The 20,167-nt window shown below is 34.8% G+C and overlaps 1 protein-coding gene across 3 annotated transcripts; it reads right to left on the bottom strand.

Moving 5' to 3' along the window:
* Positions 1 to 1,414: 1,414 nt before the first annotated feature.
* LOC7458410 (CHD3-type chromatin-remodeling factor PICKLE) lies at positions 1,415 to 18,973 on the bottom strand. 3 transcript variants are annotated; one of them, XM_024590413.2, is made up of 31 exons: positions 18,809 to 18,973; positions 18,314 to 18,463; positions 16,827 to 16,964; positions 16,586 to 16,740; positions 16,137 to 16,298; positions 14,871 to 15,112; positions 14,656 to 14,751; positions 14,426 to 14,562; positions 14,141 to 14,353; positions 13,955 to 14,062; positions 13,121 to 13,171; positions 12,910 to 13,009; positions 11,907 to 12,049; positions 11,709 to 11,812; positions 11,139 to 11,277; positions 10,847 to 11,016; positions 10,393 to 10,459; positions 10,179 to 10,301; positions 9,623 to 9,732; positions 9,455 to 9,536; positions 7,387 to 7,584; positions 6,504 to 6,669; positions 6,319 to 6,424; positions 6,144 to 6,218; positions 5,621 to 5,682; positions 5,447 to 5,523; positions 5,041 to 5,171; positions 3,395 to 3,776; positions 2,683 to 2,818; positions 2,354 to 2,427; positions 1,415 to 2,161 (listed from the first exon to the last, which is right to left on the bottom strand). In XM_024590413.2, exons 2-31 carry the CDS (start codon positions 18,458 to 18,460, stop codon positions 1,661 to 1,663), a joined length of 4,395 nt encoding a protein of 1,464 aa, XP_024446181.1. In that variant the 5' UTR covers positions 18,461 to 18,463; positions 18,809 to 18,973; the 3' UTR covers positions 1,415 to 1,660. The 3 variants fall into 3 exon arrangements, with proteins under 3 accessions (XP_024446181.1, XP_024446182.1, XP_024446183.1); XM_024590414.2 differs by lacking the exon at positions 18,809 to 18,973 and having other exon boundaries at positions 18,282 to 18,429; XM_024590415.2 differs by lacking the exons at positions 18,314 to 18,463; positions 18,809 to 18,973 and adding an exon at positions 17,888 to 17,906.
* Between the last annotated feature and the right edge of the window lie 1,194 nt (positions 18,974 to 20,167).

The raw sequence follows: 20,167 nt of genomic DNA, 5'->3' as shown, positions 1-20,167 counted from the left end.
AATGTTACGTCATCGTACAATTTATCTTTTTGAATCCCACTATAATACCCTCCGTCATTCCTTTGGTATATACCGAGGATATTTTTTTGTTGGTGTTTATCGATGGATACAAGAATGGAAAATTATGTCGGTAAAGGTCATCGCAATATACCGACAAAGTTTTTTCATTGGTGTTTTTGTTTATATTTGCCTCTTTTCTGATGGTGTTATTTTGAAAAAAAAAAAAATGTATTGCACAATGAGTACTTAATGAGTAGTGAGATTATATGTATAGGTGTAGGAATCTCTAAGGTTGGCACATCATTCTTTAAGCAAAAAGAGAACCTTGCAGAATTGTTGCTTGTTTGATTACTGACTATTAGTCATATACCAAAATAGCAGAGTAGAAAAGATGTTGGCATTTGATAAGCTTTCGCCGTCCTCGTAAGGCACTGGACTAGGCTAGATTATAAACCTTTCTATAATGTAATGAGGCCTCACTCCCATCTTGTTGAGCCATTCCAAAGAATAATTGCAGGAAATCAAGCAATAACGATATCAATATTCACCCAAACCCTTTCATCACATAAATGTTAATTCTCAATTCTTTTTCAGTACTGTTCTTGTAAAAAAAAGACCGTATGCAATTTTTCTTCCTAGCCTATTTGAAATAAGGTTAGCATTGATTTCTTGGTGAAGACACTAAACTCGAGACATTGTTTACGCATTTATATGATCATAGATGATGGAGGGTAGTCTAAACCATTAAAAGATTGAACTTTAACTTATGTTTTAGTTTAATTTATATGAATTTTTAGTTGAGGTTTATTAATTAAACTTTATTTGTTAAGTTTGATTTAATTATTGTTGGGTATTTTATTTAGTAGACCATAAATCCAATTGCTTGTTCTAGTTAGAGTTTTAGTATTTATATCCTACTTTTCTAAATATTAGACAGTTTTTGATGAATTGAATAAAAAAATTGTAATGTTGCAAGCTTTTCCAAGCCCTTTTTTTTTTTTCTCTGGCTTTTTCTTTATTTTCTTGCTTTTAATTGTTAGCTTTTTTTCTCTAAAACTTCTTTATTTCCTGCTTGAATTCTTTTTATTCATTGTTTCGCATCACTTCTTTAGTAGAAAAGTCGATCTCCATTCAAGATTGGAACTAGACTTGCTGTGAGAAGTCCGATTGTAACTTGAGTTTCTACCGGCTTGAAGCGGGAAAGAAACCCAATTATTAGTAACAGCTGCTTCAAATCCCTAAGAAGAATGAAACAGCAATACCTTGCATCACCTTTGAGTGAGTTGAAGCTGTAGCAAAGAAGTGTTATGCATTAAGAAAATGATATTAAATTAACAATCTCGCTTCTAGCAGGCAGCTGAAATGTAGCGGTTTGTAATGAGCTGCATGGTTAGCCAATGAAGTGCACAAAATCTCAAGCAAGCCAAGATTTGGTAAATATAAAGAACTATTCGGTGGTTTTTGCAAAAAGAACTGCATGGTTTAAAAGTACATAAAAGAGTTAAGTTTAACTCGTACTTGTTCTTTTGCTAAAGCCTGTAAAACTAGTTTGTTGCAGCTAAAAGGAACATGAAAAGGTTACAGGTATTCCATTTGTATGTATCAATCTAAAACGATCATCCCCGAGTCCGATTTCTCTGTGGTTTCATTTGGTACAGCATCAGTGTTGGGTGTCATTTTCATTATTCATATCGACCATTCCCACATCCTTTTCAGTTGTCCCTGGTGAACAAGTTGGTTCTTTTGGAGGAGTAACTGGGCATGCAGAAGGTGGAGAATCACTAGGAGATTTACTTGTTTCTTTAACTAGTTCTTCGTTTGATAATGCAATGGTTCCTTGCAATTTTGGCTCTGTTGTTGCATCTTTCATCTCAACAACTTCGGTAGCAGCAGTGGTGTCATCATTCTCCTTCAGCTGGTCAGATGGTGAATGGAAATCTGCCTGACTGCTCTGTGATTCAGCTTGGACATGTTTGCTTGAACCAAGAGTAGCCTGTTCTGAAGTAGAAGATTTCTGTTGTGAAGGAGAGAGAAATTGATTTATCTGTTCATAAACCGTCTCTAATGGCTGAAGATCCTGTCTCAACTTGAGACTTGCAGGTTGGTTGGTCAAGGATATCTGAATTGATTCATGAATGTTTTGCTCCAACACCGTGCACATCTGCCAGGATAATCAGAAAAAAACATCTTGTTAAATCCTCACATGCCTTTGGCTCATCCACTACCCAGTCCTTTTATGTGTGTGTTGTTTGTCCAATTTTCATCCTAAGTGTTTCCTATCTGACACATGATACAAATTCCCATCCATTGAACCTTACAAGGAGAATTCCAAATGAAATAGCAGAAGATTTACCTTGTTATAAAGCTGAGGTAATGCCAATCTATCGGGATTGTCATCACAAGCAGCTGCTGAAATTTCTTCTAATGCTGCATAGAGAGAATGTTGATCATTCATAAAAGTTTTGATAATTAATCAAACCTATGTCCCCTAAAATATGATTAAAGTGTCGATAATTAATCAGGATATGTTTATATAATATCATTCAAATGTTTTGCCACTCCATCCTGTAGTAATAGTAATTAATAACGAACTCCCCTTCACAAATCTCTCAATTTCTTTTTTCAGCAATCCCTAATTTGGTAATCTGCAGGCTATAATTGATAAAGAAACAATGAACTTACCAATTGATTCCATTCGAGGCAACTGGTCAATCATTTGAGCACTAATCTCTATGGAGCCTAAACTTGATCTGTCAGCCGCCATTGTTTCACAATCAGCCTCTTCACTTGTAATCTCATTTGCTTTTATATCACCACCCTGAGACAAACAAGGGGGTAAAGGAACTTGTGGGTCTAGAATCAACTCAAGTATCATATCATTACAAGCACCAACTACACACTCTGCTTTACTATATGCTCGTCCTCATGAATGTGCTACAGAATGAATATCTAATGTCCTATAACAAACAAGAGTGCAAGGATTTTGACTAGCTCTAAAGATGTGAGGGCATGAATCGAGCCATAGGATTTCCACAAATCAGCCAAAATTCACAGAAAGAAAAAGCAGTGATGAAAAAGAAAGAAGAAGATTCCACATGTCATTAATACTGTTGCTAAGTGTTGCACATTCTATAGACAAAATTACCGCCTAAATCTAATTGGTAACAGTAGATAAGGCATGCCCAGCAGTGGTCCTCCTCAAAACCGAACTCTCGTTAGAGTTAAGGTGTTCTAGATTGTAAGTTGGGTATTCTTTTTCCTACTATATGAAATGTTGCAACTTAGATTTCTTCATAATTGCTTGCATCAGAAATGTTACTCTTTCAAATTTAAAGCTATCTGAAAATGCAAAATAGTAATAGTACAGGCACTAAAGAAAATGATAATCACTTACAAAGTATTCTTTCTGGTACTCTGCGTAAAGTCCTCTCTCCAAAAGAAGCACTCTTTTCTTAATGAACTCTACCTGTCGTCTCTGCATATCTCTAAAATGAAATAAGATAGATGAATCTTGATATAACTGTGCTTGATTTGCAACATCAGTTGTTCCATGAGCAACATCAGCTGCTGCTACATTTCCAGTACCATTTGCTTGTGTCTGGGTGCTAGGAGCTTCTGCATTATCCATGTTAGAAGTAGAACCGTTTTGTGCTTGAGAAGCAGCTTGTCCAAGGACAGGTAGTCTTATAAAAGGAAGATTCAACTCTTTACAAATGATTTCTTGAACCTTTAAGTCCTTGTCATCAACAATAGCTTGCCATCTTCCATACCCATGCCTAGAATTTTAAAATTAATCATGAGCAGAAACGATCTTCATAAATGAATTAAGAATATATTAAGCATGCAAATCTGGTTCAAATAATAGAGAAAAAACACTTGTGTTCCAACTTAGTGAAGCATCTTTGCATTCATTCCCAAAGCTAAGTGAGAACACCTACTTTAGGAGGAATGGGATTTTTTTGGCACATTGTTTATAGATTAGGCAGCTTTATTTTTATATACCTATCATGAGATGTTTGATGTGAAGCATATTGCGATAGTGAAGCGTATTTCTATCAATCCATACAAATGTAAGGATCAAATTACACCAGGTGCATAGCCTAAGCTCTTTCCCATGCCGGATATGCACCAAACATTCATATTTTTTTTTTTATAATTTAGTAGTTCTGATGGAGGGGGTTTTGAATATTTAACTTCCAACCTCCTCTTTATATAAGAGAAACATGGATACAAATCAGGCTGTACCTCAAGCACCAAAATCCTATGCATCACTCTCCTCAAGGTCAAGTCTATTGAAGATGAGGAGCAGCATATCCTATGCATGTGATTGGATTTTATTATTCTTTTCTAAAAATCCAATTTATATTTCCATAAGCAGCAATACATCAAATATTTAATTCCAAGATCTGGACAGGATGGGCAACACATAAACTCCAATCAACTTGATGTTTGATGAGAGTGGTGGTGGAACACTGCTAAAAGTAGGTAAGGCATTGTCTATGATGCAATCTGTTAGCTACCACAAAAACTCACATATTGAGAATGAATACTAGTTCATTCAACCTTCGAAGCAATGTCCTAAGCATAATATTCTAGCAAGATATCCTTAAAACCCCAATCGTAAATCCTGTAATAATTGTTGGGTCTTAATGAGACATAGGAAAGTTGCACTTTTTACATATTGAAGACTACTCTGGCAAGACCAATCCATTTCAAAAACATATTCAACTGACCTGAGCACATCTGATCAAATCTATTCTGAAACATACAAGGCAACTAGAGTGCAAGTGAAAGTCCTAAAATGGGCTGGACAATGTTCAGCCTATCCCCTAGTCAAATCTTTAATTTGTATAAAGAATTTAAGTCCTAGTGCGTGCACACTCACATACATTGGGAGATAGAGCACTTAAGAGACAAGCAAACTCAAACTAGTTGAGGAGTAGCTATTTAGAGGCAAATAAAGGCAAAATACAAAAAATATGCATCATATAAAAATTAACAGATAAAAGTGATGTGACAGATGGTAATGAGAAGGCATACTTCAATACCGCATGAAGTAACAACGAATCATGCTCTTGTTTCCAAAATTTTCCGCTCTTCAGGCCTGGGTAGCGGACCATAATGTCATCTGTGTAAAGGAGGCTGCCTGGGTTCTCTGATGCAAACCTTGCCTATCATTCCCAAAAACACATCAAAAACATTGAATAATTGAATCATTTGACCAATGGAAGTAACATGCTTGGGTACAATTCCTTTTTTCTTATCTTAGCACATGCATAAGGAAAGCATACACAAGGAAAGCACTCATGTCATGCCTTTTCTGCTTTGAGCACCTTTGAAAAGGCAGGCCCAAAAGGGGGAAGGGAGGAAAGGGGAAACCAGATACAAAGAGTAAAAAGAACAGAAGGAAAATTAAAGAACCAAGAATTTCGACTTGCAGACTCACCTTATCCCTTATCAAAAGCAGGACAGCAATCCTAATAAGTACATCTTGTATTCTAAGACCCTCTTTAGGAACACCATCTACAATCAAGATCATAGATGGTGAACAAAACAAACAAAGCATATTTACAGCGCAAAAAATACACAAAATAAAAGCCTCTGTGTGAAGATCAGTGACCTGAAAAATTAGGGGAGTCAGATAGATCTTCTGCTATATGTGTCAAGAATAATCTTCCATAACTGAAATCAAGGGGTGAAAATACCATCTATGAAAACACAATAAACTTGGACATAAAGTATTAAAGTTGGCCCAAAATAATAATAATAATAATAATAAAACAATTGCTAGAACTCTTTTAGCACTTGCAAATATGTAAGAAAACAATAGTGGATTGACAAGATCGATCTCTAATATGTATATATAGTAATAGCAAACTCTTGAGCTTCCTTGATTTGCATGAAATTGAAGAAAATACATACTTGATAGTTTCCAAAAAAAATCTTTTCTTTTTGCCTTGAAACTAAACAAGTGTATCTTCTAGCAACTACAAGTGCATGCATACAAATGTCATCCAATCCAAACCAAAAAAATAAAATGCAATAAGATGCAAGATGTGAGTCATGTGACAAAGATGATGCTATTATTAAAGTTTTAGAACATTAGGTTGCTATAAATAAAAGGTGAAGCTGATGTTCAATACTTTTCTACTTCTTCATATGTCTTCTGTTTCAAACGAGGGGCAAACTCCTTCCAGTCATAGTCTCCGACCCCATACCTGCAATATAAAATTTATGTGGAAAAGCCAGTGCAGATGCATTTTAAAAATTTCATAACCCCAGGAGCAAAATTCTTCTTTTCTTAAGGTGGGAATTAACCTCATCAAAATTTGTACAAATGCAGCCCTCTGATTTTGATTAAAACCCAATACTCTAAATGATCTACCTTCACCTTCCATCAGAGGAATTGGCTCCATATTATCCACTGCAAACAAAATCAGTAAAACATCAATTTCTTATCACTGAATCATTAGAAACAAACCAGGAAGAAAAAAAAACACTACCTCGACCCTTCTTCTTATAAGGCCTTTTTAATGTCTGAATTCCAGATGTCTGAATTCCAGATGAAGTTGTTTCACCATCAGTCAGCTCAGCTTCATAGTTATCATCCTCGCCATCAGAGCTTACATCTTCTAGACCAGCAAGGTCATCTTCTTCAACAGAGACCATCTGAATCAGTTGAAAACAAACCAGTTAATTTCATTTCCAAAGTCTCAAAAATAAAAGTGCTCTGTACTATTCAAAGATGCCAAAACATATGAACTAGTTAACATTTTTAAGCCTACAAACACTTCTTTATCAAAATTTGCTACAGAAGGTCAAAATAACAAATCACTTTAAGTCATCATCTTCAAAAGAAGAACTATCTTACAGCCTAATTGCAAAATAGGATATGGGGTTGATGTCAACTCAGTTCTATTTCGAAACTTAATTCTAGCGCTTGGGAGGCTGGATTTGTTAAAACATTTATTTCTACACCCTAATAACATTTGAATTCTGACCCAAAAGAATCAGATACTTTTGCATGGATGGGTCCCACACCATGCCGCGGTTATATTTCCTTCGAAAAGAGTCCTTTTTTTTGCAATTTCACCCTTATGCCCTTCACTGTAACAGGGAAAAAAAAAAGGAACATGCAAACAGGAAATCTTGAACTACCCACTTGAAGACAAAAGTCACTTGAAGCAAATTCAATTCCACCTGAACAAGATTTATACCAAACACATATGCTTTACTGTTAATTGATTTGAATTTAATTTTTAACCAAATTGGTTCCAAACTGGCTGTAAGTGAAACATACAGTCTCATGCCAAGTAAATTTAACTCCTCGATGATAACAAGCAAATGTGCTTTCCAAAATATGGTAGAAAGAAAATACAATAATACCTGCTTACGGCTTCTCTTTCCTTTGCCCAAAGCATTAGACTCCTCGATTTTGTGCACTTCATAACTGTCTTTTAGCAAGTCCTCCCAATAGTTTGTTTTTTCGGAATTGCTTATGGTAGTTTTAGTTTCCATTGCTGCCTTTTGAGCTTCCTTCTCTGCTGCAGCCTCTGCTTCGTCAATATACTCAAAATTTGCAACCTAAAACACGCAAAAAAATGTTTTCCAATCAGAAACATTTCAGATACTTGTAAATCAGGAATCAGAAAGAACAGAACACAGGAATAAAGAGCCTGCTCCGTTTTATGAATAACTTGTAATAACAATTACAGATACAATCTTCAATATATTATTTTTACACTGACTATTTTAAATAGAGCCGAATACTCAAACTATAAACAACACATGACACAAGCACTGTATCTAGGAATCACTGTACTCATGATCAAGAGTTCAACCATTCGTTGACTTAATACAATTTCACCTATGACATACTGGAGATGAATTTCAAATGATGGGTTGCTTCGCATTGGCATCATCATTTAGAGAGAGAATCTAGGAAAGATAAGATCTGCCATGAGGATCTAATTCTTATGCAGCCCCACTGTACCAAAAGACCTTTGCTCTCAATGATCTACCAAAATTTCTTAAATGAAACTAGAAAACATTCACAATATTCCTCTTGTATAATATCTATGTATATAAGAAACAACATTATCAAAACCTGCAGCCTTAGAAGACTAAACCCCATGGAAATAATTTGCACAATCAAGAGCACTCCCAATATAGTTCAGACCTTGCTCCCAAAGAACACCAAACTTCCTAAAAAGTCTTATGATAAAATTCTCAAGTAATGCAAATGCAGATTTGAAATTGAAACTCAATTCATTTGAAATCCACTAACCCCAAAAATCTAATTACGATTTTGACCACAGTAAGACAATTCCAGACACACAGGGTGGGGGGGGGGGGTTCTTCATCTGTATTGAAAGAAAGCAACAGGTCATAAATGTTTAACAAAGGTTTAGATTTTATTTTAATGACTACAATTCCAATTATTCGTCCAATTTGGCAAGTGTTTAAACAGAAAGACTGCATATATGGTAAGAACAGGCCTTATGATAAGTATCACAGATATAACCCAAACAGAGCATCTGCAGAAAGGGAAATCATAAACAATGTATTTTCTAGACCACAATTTTAATCTTAATTGGCACTGGTCATTATAAGCATAACATAAGCTTTTCTTTGTTCTTTCTGAAGCTTGGTGCAGAGGCACCCCAGGGTCTTTGAGCATTCAGTGAGACCAAAAATCATGCTGACAGGTGGAACAACCACGAAAAATCCTTGCGGTTGGCCACCAAGGGGTCATGGCGAGTTCAACTCTATAGTAACAGAAAATTTACTTAGAACAAGTTTGGTTTATGTTTCAAGAAACAGTAATCACAAGAGAACGCACTAAATTTACTTATCACGTTCAAAATGGAATAAGACTTGAAATTGTAGAGATCTAAATCACAACACTAATGAATAAGAGGCAAGTATATAAAGAGTCCAACAATCATGGTTGGATAACTAGAAAGGATGACTAGGTAAATGCTGGAAAACATAAAGATGATGAAAAGGCATCCAGAGAAGCTACATGAACCAGATGAATATTGAGAATTTCTCTGTAGGCAATGTAATATGGATAGTGGATGTTAACTAATCTGCCTACAATAGCTAAGACTAATAAAAAACAAAGTGGAATGTGGTGAGGAAGATAAAACACGTGATGCAAAATTTACTTCCCTTGCATAATGCATCCATCACACAGACTAGGCTAGTCCACAGTTTTTCTTCCAACAGGCAATCATAGTTTTCATCTTTTAATGCCATCAATCAGAAGTGTGAGATAACATGTGCGGAATAAAACTGTCTAAAGTCTACATGGGAAAGGAAAAACAATTGCTAAATAGAGCAGGCTTATTCTATGGCAGTTACAGTGGAAGATTGAGTACTATAGAAAATCACCACAAAGGCACCTCAACAGATAACAGAAAAAGACATTATAGTATTAAAAAGAAAAAACCTTAAATGCCTTTAAAAATCCATCTTCCTCTTCATCATCCAATGACGTTTCTTCATCTCCAATTTGTTCGCGGTCAAGTAATCTATTGAAGAAACAACATAGACTACAACTTTTAGCAAACAATTAAATTTATAAAGCACCAAGATACTAGCAGTCAAAAGTGTTTACCGCTGTATAGCAGCATCGTCATAGTGAATTTGACGTGATTTTCCTGCTTCATCATTCTCATCAGCAAAAAGCTCCTTTGAACCATATCTTATGATGTCATCTAGCTCTTCCTAAAAATAGAATCATAATCTTTTAAGTTTTTTCTTAAAATTTTAAACCCACTCAGCTACTTTTTTTTTCACAATATGAACACATATTTCTACAACTATCTTGTTTTAACTTCCCAGCTAATATGCCTGCATAAAGAATCTTGCAAGCTGTACACCATAAACACAATAACCAGCATTTTCTAAAGAACTAACCACTTTAGCCAAGAAAAAGAAGAAAAAAAAATCTGCTGATGAGTATGCAGTGCTCTCAGTATAAGTTCAGCATAGATCATATCTGTTTAGATTTTGCCCCTAAATCATACTACGATATTAATAATAGTTAAATTGTGACATCTCTGATCAGAAACTCTAATCATAACTTTCATTTAATTTAGCCCACACAAGCAACATAAGTCTACTGCCACACGTACAACCAAAGGCCTTGACTAATGAAAAAAGATTATTACTTGGTTAATATTTTGTGCCTTCAGCCTCCCAACAACAAGGTGCTCTAAAACCATTTTCTTCTTAGTCATCTGCATCATCCGTTCCTCAATAGTTCCTCGGGTTATGAGCCTATAAATCATTACCTGCAACACCAAAAAACACTTCAATGTAAAACAAACAAACAAACAAACAGCAACAGAAGTTATCTATGAAAACTTGAGAATAAATTTTAACCTTGTTGGTTTGCCCAAGTCGATGTGCCCTAGCCATTGCTTGAAGATCAGCATGAGGATTCCAATCACTGAAAAGCCAAGAATAATATGTCCAGTGAATTGAAACCAAAAAAGGAAAAAAGAAGCAGAAAATCATCACAACCCCACAGAAAAAATTGCAAATCTAGAACTTTTGAGTTTCAAAATCCCCAGCACTGGAAAAACAAAGTGATCTTTTAAAAACATAGCCATTAGAGACGTCAGTAAATTTAAATGAGCACAGTGATAGTGCCAACTTTTGACTTAGTCAAATTTTAAAAATTCATAAAACACCAGATCACAGTCACCTTATATTTTATTACCATCATACCACCCTTCAACCACATAACTACTACTCTACCGACATTTCCATAGCACCAGCTTTCTCATTATCACTTGAAAAGGGAATACTAAAGCAGAAAATGAAAACACTCAACCTATCATATATAATAACTGTATCAGCAGTTGCAAGATTTATTCCCAGTCCTCCAGCTCTAGTTGAGAGAAGAAAGCAAAATCTTGAAGAATTTTTGGCATTAAATCGATCTATGCGTATTTGTCTCTCAGCTCCACCAACCTTTCCATCTATCCGTTCATATGTCCATTTCTGACCACAGAAACAAAATAAATGATAAAATACTGGATCAAATTAGTGTATATCTGAACAACCTATCACTGCAGCAGCCAAATACAGATACAGGATGGATCATAATAAGAAGATGCTGATACCTTATGAGTGCAGTAATCTTCCAGTAGGTCCAGCATGTGCTGAAATTGTGAGTAAATGAGAACTCTATGTCCTTGTTCTTTAAGTCTCACCATCATTTTGTGCAACAGTTGCAATTTCCCAGAAGTTTCCACGAGCTGCCTGCCACATAATAAAACAAGAACAAGAAGCACAAAATAAATCAGGAAATAATATAAAGTACTTTGAAAAGAGTCTTTATACACACTGAAACAACAGAGTTCTACAAGAACAAGCATAGGAAGCCAAAACTGAAATGAAACATCAAAAGAACAATCCACTGCCTCTCAAGCAAAGAACACAGGCTGAGAATAGGCAAAGAAGATGAAAATATAAGATAAGAATATGTCCTATCGTAATGCCAAGGTACCACATGCATAACTGGACACATACATGTGTAAATGCACATGTGAATGCAATTGCACAAGCACAAAAAAAGTATGAATATGTAGAATTAAATTAAGCACTCGAAAGATTCATTGCATGTGTAAATGCACATGTGAATGAAATTGCAAAAACACCAAAGAACAAATACATAGAATAAAACTGAGTACTTGAAAGATTCATTGGTGTCTTCTATATCTGGTTCCACTCCTTCTAACATATAAGGATGACAACAGAGTTTGCGCAATTCCATAACCACATTGATAAGAGAAATCTGGTCAAGGAAGATCCAGGGAAAATAACATGTTAGGTTGAAATACACTAAAGTAGTTAAAGTATCTTTATTTCTCTACAATAATAAATTGCACCTGTGCACCGCCACGTCGAGTCAGTATTTGATAGTTACGAGTCAGAATGGCCTTGTAATATTCCTTCTGCTTACTACTTAGTTCAACACGTAGAATGAGTTCCTTCTTTGGAGGTAGCTCCTTCATGACATCCTTCTTCACCCCTATAAGAGCATCACAAATTTGCATCCACATTCTCATCAATACTAAAATTTTAAAGAAAAGGGAATGAAAGCCATCTTTTGCTACAGAAACCATAGCTGCAACAGGCCACAAAAGAGAGAGAAAGAGAGAGAGCCCTTAAAATTGCATATTTAACAATTAAAAGGAAAAAAGAAAAGCTAATGGAGCAAATAAAATACACAGGGAATACCTATTTCATGGAAAATAACTTGTCACCCAACTTGTCATAATATTTCTACTACAAGAAAAGTTTTTCCTAAGATCCTGCATTCATTACTTTTACATTTGTGTTCCTTTTCTTGCAAAAGGAAACAGGGTGAAACCATAAGTGATTCAGAATACGGGACAAAACAAATAAAAAAAGAAAAAAAGCGAGGGTGCTAGCAAAAATCAAATCGACTCTGTAAACTCAGCCCCTTCAAAGAAATGTGGAAAAATTTATCGCTTCAATTGCAGAGGAAAAACAAAAACCAAGTAACTTTAATGTGCTGACAAGTGACGAAACTACCAGGAGACATGTTTTTCAGATGGTTTCTGTGTTATGAATAACAATCTATATATTAGTTCGTGATGGGAAAACTCCAAAAAGAACTGTTTGAGAAAGTAAGACCCCAAGAGAAATCAAATGCTTAAACAGAACTATGGAGGCATCCACAAATAGTCTGATAACACTTCATTTGGCACCTTCATGTCCAAAGAAAAGGCAGAAAAGGTCCACAGTCAACATAAAAGAAAAATAATAATAATCAATGCACCAAATATAAATCACATATATCAATAGCTCTGGAAATCCAATTAATCAAATGAAGTACATGTCAGATGGAAAAGTTTGAGATTTTACTTCTAAGGAGATGGGGAGCCAACATTTTATGAAGTCTCGATATCTGCTCCTCTTGATTTATATCCTTAAACTCCTCTTGGAACTCTTCTAAACTCGCAAACTGCAAAGATTAAACCAATATGAAGAAAAGGCTCTTTCAACTTATCACCAGGCTCTTATAACCTATCACGATCTAACTAAAATCATAGGCAAAGCTGCACATTGTACTAACCTTCCCAGCATCAAGGAAATGCATGAGCATGAAAAGTTCATCCAGATTGTTCTGAGCACGAGTCAAATGAGGGAATAAGTTAGTAAATTCAACAAACACATGTAAACAGTATTATTAAGTGGTAGAAAATCCCATAAGGCAAAAGCAAGCAAAGAAAGCTAATTAGCTATTCATATAATGATGGGAGGGCACTGCATTTTACTTTCTATCCAGAGTTTGCAATCTAAATATTTGACTCTAAGCCAATACTGTGAAAATTAGCATGGCATGCATAAAGAACTTGAAATACTGAAGCAATAAGATGATTAAAAGCATCATATTATAGATATGTGCACATAAAAACTGAAGATAATGATAAAAATAAAGTGCAAACAAGAAGAAAGAAACTAAAACATGCATTCATAACGTGTTGCAAAAGTGCTAATTGATTAGACAGACTAAATCTGCCTATCTGCCAGTGTTTAAATTCAGCAAGCTAACTTTACAACATGATAAAATCAGCAACAGATACTCCCTCAAATGCTCCAGTGGCAGAGCATCAAAACAAATGCATGTTAATCAAAAGAACGCTGAACAAGCCTCTCAATTATTGCCGTAAACAGTGGTTTCATACCCAGTGATTTTGCTTAAAAAAATACAAAACCAGTAGGAATCAAGAGAAGCATAAAGGCTTTTACATCATATAATAGGTTTACAAACATAGGCATACAATAAAGTATTTTTATTTTTCAATTTTGTTCTGATGTTGGTATTTATTATATGCAAGCACTATTCTCTGGCAAAAAGCAATAATCTTAAGTCCATGTGATTCAATTGTATCATTAGAAAACAAACCTGAAGAGGGGTTCCAGTCAAAAGCACACGATGGTTACTATAGTACTGCTTCATGGAGAGAAACAATTTTGAGTCCTTATTTTTTAGACGATGACCTTCATCAACAATCTACAAGTAGATGTCAGTGTTGAGTAGCCATAACATGCAGGGGACTAGCATTGTACTCGTTAGGTTGTAGAATGTTACCATGCACTCCCACTTTATTGGTTTCAGCGATGTTGTGTCTAAGTTAATCATCTCATAAGACGTTAGAAGCACATCAAATTTTATTCTATCTTGCTTTCTTTCAGTGACAACTTGACCAGATTTCTTTTTCTTGATCTTCTTGTGCTTCTTGGGGTAGTAAAATTCATATTCCCTAATGACAGCACGAGCTTGTGCAGAGCCAACATACATAACCTGTACAAGAGAAACTTCCACTCAGTGTTCCTTACCAAGGAGTAAGATAACTAAAGAGTTCCATGTACATACAACATTCATTTGAGGCGCCCATGTTGCAAATTCACGTTCCCAGTTTCGCAATGTTGACAGTGGAGCTACTACCAAATGATGAGAGATGCCTTCTTCAAAAAGAGATGCTAAAAATGCAATACTCTGTATAGTTTTGCCTGTAATCAAACAAAAATAGAAAAAACATGAATACATTGGGAAAAACAATGAAAAGCTATCAGTGCAAAAGCAAAAACACAAGCAAGACTCACCAAGGCCCATCTCATCAGCAAGTATTACATGTGTTTGTTTGGACCAAGAAAAACGTAAGAAGTTCAGCCCTTCTAGCTGATATGGATGCAATGAGCCTTCAATTACAAGAACAGGAGCACTTGGGAATTAACAATAATCAAACCAAGTAGATATAATATGAACAAGCATGCTAGGTTTTCAAGAAAGTAGAAAAACATCAGATGGAATGATGTACCTCCAGAAAGAAATTCAGGACTGTGTTCATACTGTTGAAATTCTTTTGATTTCTTCTTTGAATCAGTAGCATCTTGAAGGCTGCTCTTTTGCTTACTCGGTTTGTGAGACCTAGACTGAATTCTATTAAATCTTTCTATTTCAGGCTGGAATGTAGATACATCTGATTCAAATTCCCAATAACATTCATCATAAGGAAGTTCCTTGTACTTCACAAGATATTCCTTCTCACCCTCAACTCCCCTGAAGCACGCAACAGTGTCACATTCGTGAATCTTGTGACAGAATCAAACAATTTAAGAACAAAAGTAAAATAAAGAGAAGAAAAAAAGGCTAAAATAGCATATCTAAAGAGCAAAGCACACCGGTATTATCAAGAAATGCAGCCCATGATAAGAGGCAACTGCATATTATAAATGGAAAATTTTCACTCTGATGCTTTTATGCTCTTATCTACAATTAATGATTTTAAAGTTCAAGAAACGGGATGCATATAAGAAATACCCCTTGTAAAGACAAAAGAACATTAAAAAAAAATGCATAAAGCTATAGTAAAGAGGTTCCAAAATAGGATGATGGCAACAGGGACAACAGATAGCCATGTAAGATGAGCATCCCTTCAAAATCCCAACTATTCTGCTGAACTACCCTACATCCAGGGAAAGATCCAAGGATTAAAAGCTCCATCCCAACCCCCCTTAAAATATAACAAAAGGTTGATATTCTTCAAGATGATATTTTTTATTTTATTCCTAAATGAACAGTTGTTTCTTTTTTCTTCTAAAAATATTTTACTCAAAAACTTAACCCTTCATGTGTGAACAATTTTCTCCCTCTACCTCAAAAAATGAAAGCATCTGATCCACCAGTTTCATCCCTGAAAAGAAAATTTGTCTTTTCCCCCAAAATAACTCAATCCTGGGTAGGTCCCTAACCACGTTTAATCTTAGATATGAAATTGTTACTTGAACAGTAAGGATAATTCTTTCCAACAACAAAATTCTGGTAAAAAACATGCATGTTAGTTATTGTATTAGCAAACTACTTGTCTGTCTGCATTTTCTCATATATAATTAGAGCATAGAAGGCACATACTTTTAATAGTGAACTCCACTCCATAGATTTCAAAATTCAACAAAAAACTTCATAGAGCATTTCCCCATTTCATCGTTTGTAATCAGCCATAAGGAAAAAAAATGCAGCATAAAATCAAAACTATCATATTTTGTGTGTGTGTTTGATGCATTAAAGTTTCAGATGAGTCAACCTGCAAGCAAGAATTCGATCAACAGTTGTCCATTCAGGTCGGATAGCAACAAAGTCATCCTCAGAGTTATTGTTCGACGCCATTTGACGATTGAAATTGTTTACTTTAGTCTTCAGACGAGGATTTGACTTGAAAGCTTTTAGAAACTCTCTCTCAGGTACCCTGTAGGGAGTTGTGACGAACAAGGAAGGAAACCAGAAAGGAAAAAAACCAGCTAACACATGAGCAAGCGATGCCTAATAAGCAGGAAAAAGACAACATTGAACAAAAAAACAAGAGAACATCATACAAAAGTCGAAATGGATTGTGCTACAGCAACACCACAATATAAGGCATGTTAGCATGGAGGGGAACTTGAAAAGATTATAAAAGGGTTTGCAAAACTAACATATCATTTTACAAGCAATTGTTCTACCTGATAAAATTGGAAACCATAGAAACAAAATTACCAAGTGCAATGTAGATAAGATAAGCCTTTCCACTTCACAAGATACTGTTTTACAAAAATTTGCTTTGAGCCTAGCTTAGAGGCATCACTATCATCAGCTACGGTAGGGCGCATTTCAGTGTCCAATAACTTATCAATATCATTCAGAGGGCTAACCTGAAAAGAATGGTAATTGTAAGCTTTGAAAAGCATAATGTTTTGTGAATTAAACAAGAGTGCCCATGAGTTCCAAGGAATCATACACATTCAGGGCATCTCCAATTGCTAGGAAAAGGAGCTTTTAGTGGTGGAAGCAGACACTTGGGATGGTAAGCATAAGTGCAAGTTTCACAATTCAGAAGATTCTCACTCTCTCCGCAAGCTTGACAGGAATCCTCCTTCTGAATAAGAGGCAAGAAAGCGGAACTATTAAAGAGACAAAAAGTTTATGAAATTTGCAATGCTAAGAAAGACAATCATGAGAGGACAACCAAATCACAGCATCTATGTTCACTGTAAACATGTGTGGGAGCATGGACATGAGAGATGTTTCAAAAAATCAGATATATATTCTGCCAAATGTTTAAAGCATTATTCTCCATCAGTTGTTTTGAAGCCTAAAGGCCTCAAGCAGCTAAACACCTAAGCTGTAATTTCTACTCGCTCTTGTGCATTGTATTACATTGCACTATGTTCCACAAATACATCATTATTTTTTAAATCAATTTTTAGAAATATGCATTTATATTCTCAGCCGTAATAAACTACTTTCCAGTTCCATCATCATAATCATTAAAGTTGAAGGATTAACATGACAGCTGATGAAGGCTTGTTCAGTTAACCTACAAAATAAATCCAATGAAATCAAGAAAAAAGAGCACCAAATACATGATTATAGAATGGAGTCCGGGAATCAATGAAGATCACCCACGAAAAGGCCCAAACAAGCTTACAATTTCATAAACCATCCCAAACCAGAAAAAAGAGCAAAAAGCTGGTGGAAGTACGAAACTACTCAAACCCAAGAAGTTTTCAATTCTCAATTTTGACAGGCTGTGCCCCTCATCCACAAGAGAAAGGGCACTGGTAAAAGTAATGCAGTGAAAAAACATCTCTAACAGAGATGTACCTTAAAATAGAACCATCTAACTCAGAGCAACTCAGACATGACCATGATTTCATCAGGCCAAGCACTAGACCATATATATACAAATATATATATATATATATAAACACTAATGGAAAAATCCATGTGACTAACAACAGCCACAGGACAACAAAATTGTATAATTTTTTCTTAGTTGTTTCCACAGAACATAGTTACCTCCACTCAGAAATCCCTGACCAAAGCCATCCCTTTATTTCCTCAGTTAACTAGCCCATGCATCTAAGGCAGCCTTAAAAACATCATCAAAACATCCTTAAGAATAACAACTCAGCCACAATCCCGATCCTTTTACATGATAATATCGAATAAAATTTATTTTCGTGGGAATTAAACTCCTTCCCAGAATTCAAAACTAAATATAAAAAATAAAATGCACAGAATTCACCTTAAAACCATTAAAAAAAAATCCTTCAAAACACATCAAAATGTTTGAACCTCAACTATCTTAACTTCCAGATGAAACTGTAAAACATCAAACTCGGTAATTAGCCTCGAAAAGAAAAGGGAAAAAAACAATTATCATTCAGCATTAAAGACAGTACACACTAACCTACGAAAGAAGTAAGAAGAAAAGAAACAAACCGCATCATCCCTGACAAATCTTTCAATTTTCTCCTGGGGTTTTTTAGCTTTCCCAGAAACAAAATCAGCATCATCATCTGATTCATCCAGGTTATAAATTGGCCTCCTTTCTGATCTAACACGTAGCCTCTCCACTAAGCTACTCATTTCCTGCAACCAAAACAGAAAAAACAAAGACATGGCATTATTAAAACCACAAACTCAAGAATCATAAACAAAACAAGGAAACCAAGAGTGCAAGAAACCAACATGACACGTGCACCAATTCATGCAAGAACAAAATCACGAACCACAAGAACAAAAACCCACTTGATAGAGAATTATCAACATTAATCACCATTTCAATAATTAATGAGTTTCTGGGTCAGTAGTTATTGAAGTAAAGTGTGTATCTTTATGCGTGAGGTCTTTAAAAGCAAAGATGGCAAATGGGTTTTAACTCTTTTCAAGGAATTTTTGCCAAATAGAAGTTTAGAGTGAGAGAGAGAGAGTTACCTGAGGATCTGGAGCACCAACGTAGTAAAAATTTCTGCCTAGACCCAAAGAAACATCAAAATCGGAGTTTGGGCTAGACAGAGAAAACTAAAAAGATGGAGGTTTATAAGCGTCAATTATGCTGTCACCTAAGACAACATTTTTCCTTGATGTTTTTTAAACATGAAGTACTGTTTATATAATAACCAAGGAGTTGCATTTAAGCCCCAAAAAAAGAAAAGATTAGTGTTATTGTTTTGCAGCAAAATAAACAAGGTTGAAAGGTATACCTTACTATTCATCTTATTACATTGTTCTGTTTTAAAAGGGGTAGTCATGGCTATATAATTGGGAAGCCCTTTATTTTTATATTCTAGAAATGAAAATCATAATAATTGAACTCTAACCTTGCCTTATAAAAATAAAATACTATATACATAATGTTTTTTTATTGGTGCCACTTTACAAACTTAACAATAAACAATTGTTTTTTTTTATTTATAGCAATAATACATGATTTGTTTTACATTTTTTTATTGAATTAATGAGAATTGTTGACTTTTAATGTATTTTGAAAGATTATTATTTGTTTAATTTCAATGTCTAGCGAGGGTTAAAAATCATCAACTTTACAACTACAACCAACAATGATGTTCATTTATTTGTACATAGAAGGAGTATGATGAACTTTAATCTGTTTCTCTTTAATTTATATTGTGTTTAGAACTAGTCTATTTTATATGTATGTGTGTACATAAAATCTTGTATAATAATCAATGAGTTGCATTTAAGCTAACAAAGGAAAGATTATTATTTGCTATTTATGAATTTATCTTTATGTGTCTAGGGAGGGAGGGTTGGAATCGATAGCTTAAGAGGTATGTATAGAGTAGTGTTGTTTTTTAAATAGTGTATTGATGAAATCATTAAGAGCACATAAAATTCATTAATGTGAATATGGATAGTTAATAACTTGGAAAGCGATTTCTTTATTTTATTAGGTAAGAGTGAAATTGTGTTTTTATATTTTTTTTTAACACAACTATACTTTGTTTCTCTATCTCCTTCAACATTATGTCAGAGTCTTGTCATTCAAAAATAATTTCAATGATAGATGAAACTACATCTATCATATATCAAAGACAAAACCCTAATTTTTTTCAAGGGTTGCTAAGTATAATAGGTTATTGTCAACCCTACCATATAGAGAAAACTAAAAAGATAGTGATTTATAAGTGTTAGCCGTTAATAATGTTATGTCACCTAAGATGTTTTTCTTTAGGGTTTTTTTTAACATCAAATCTTGTTTATACAATGAGATATTAATGTTTATTAATTATAGGATTGCCCTTAGGTGTATGAGGGTGGAATTAAAGGGGT

Source organism: Populus trichocarpa, chromosome 18 (assembly GCF_000002775.5).
Source record: "Populus trichocarpa isolate Nisqually-1 chromosome 18, P.trichocarpa_v4.1, whole genome shotgun sequence".
NCBI lineage: Eukaryota > Viridiplantae > Streptophyta > Magnoliopsida > Malpighiales > Salicaceae > Populus > Populus trichocarpa.
This window is presented reverse-complemented; position numbering and strand designations above follow the sequence as displayed.

Bases quoted from the DNA above. Each gene is read 5' to 3' on its own strand.
- LOC7458410 (XM_024590413.2), bottom strand. From the start codon at position 18,460: ATGAGTAGCTTAGTGGAGAGGCTACGTGTTAGATCAGAAAGGAGGCCA. The intron at 14,563-14,655 runs GTGAGTCTTGCT...GTTTGATTACAG, and splicing joins TGCTGATGAGATGGGCCTTG to GCAAAACTATACAGAGTATT. The intron at 10,460-10,846 runs GTTGAGTGTTTT...TTGGCTTTTCAG, and splicing joins ACAGTTATTATATATGATAG to TGATTGGAATCCTCATGCTG.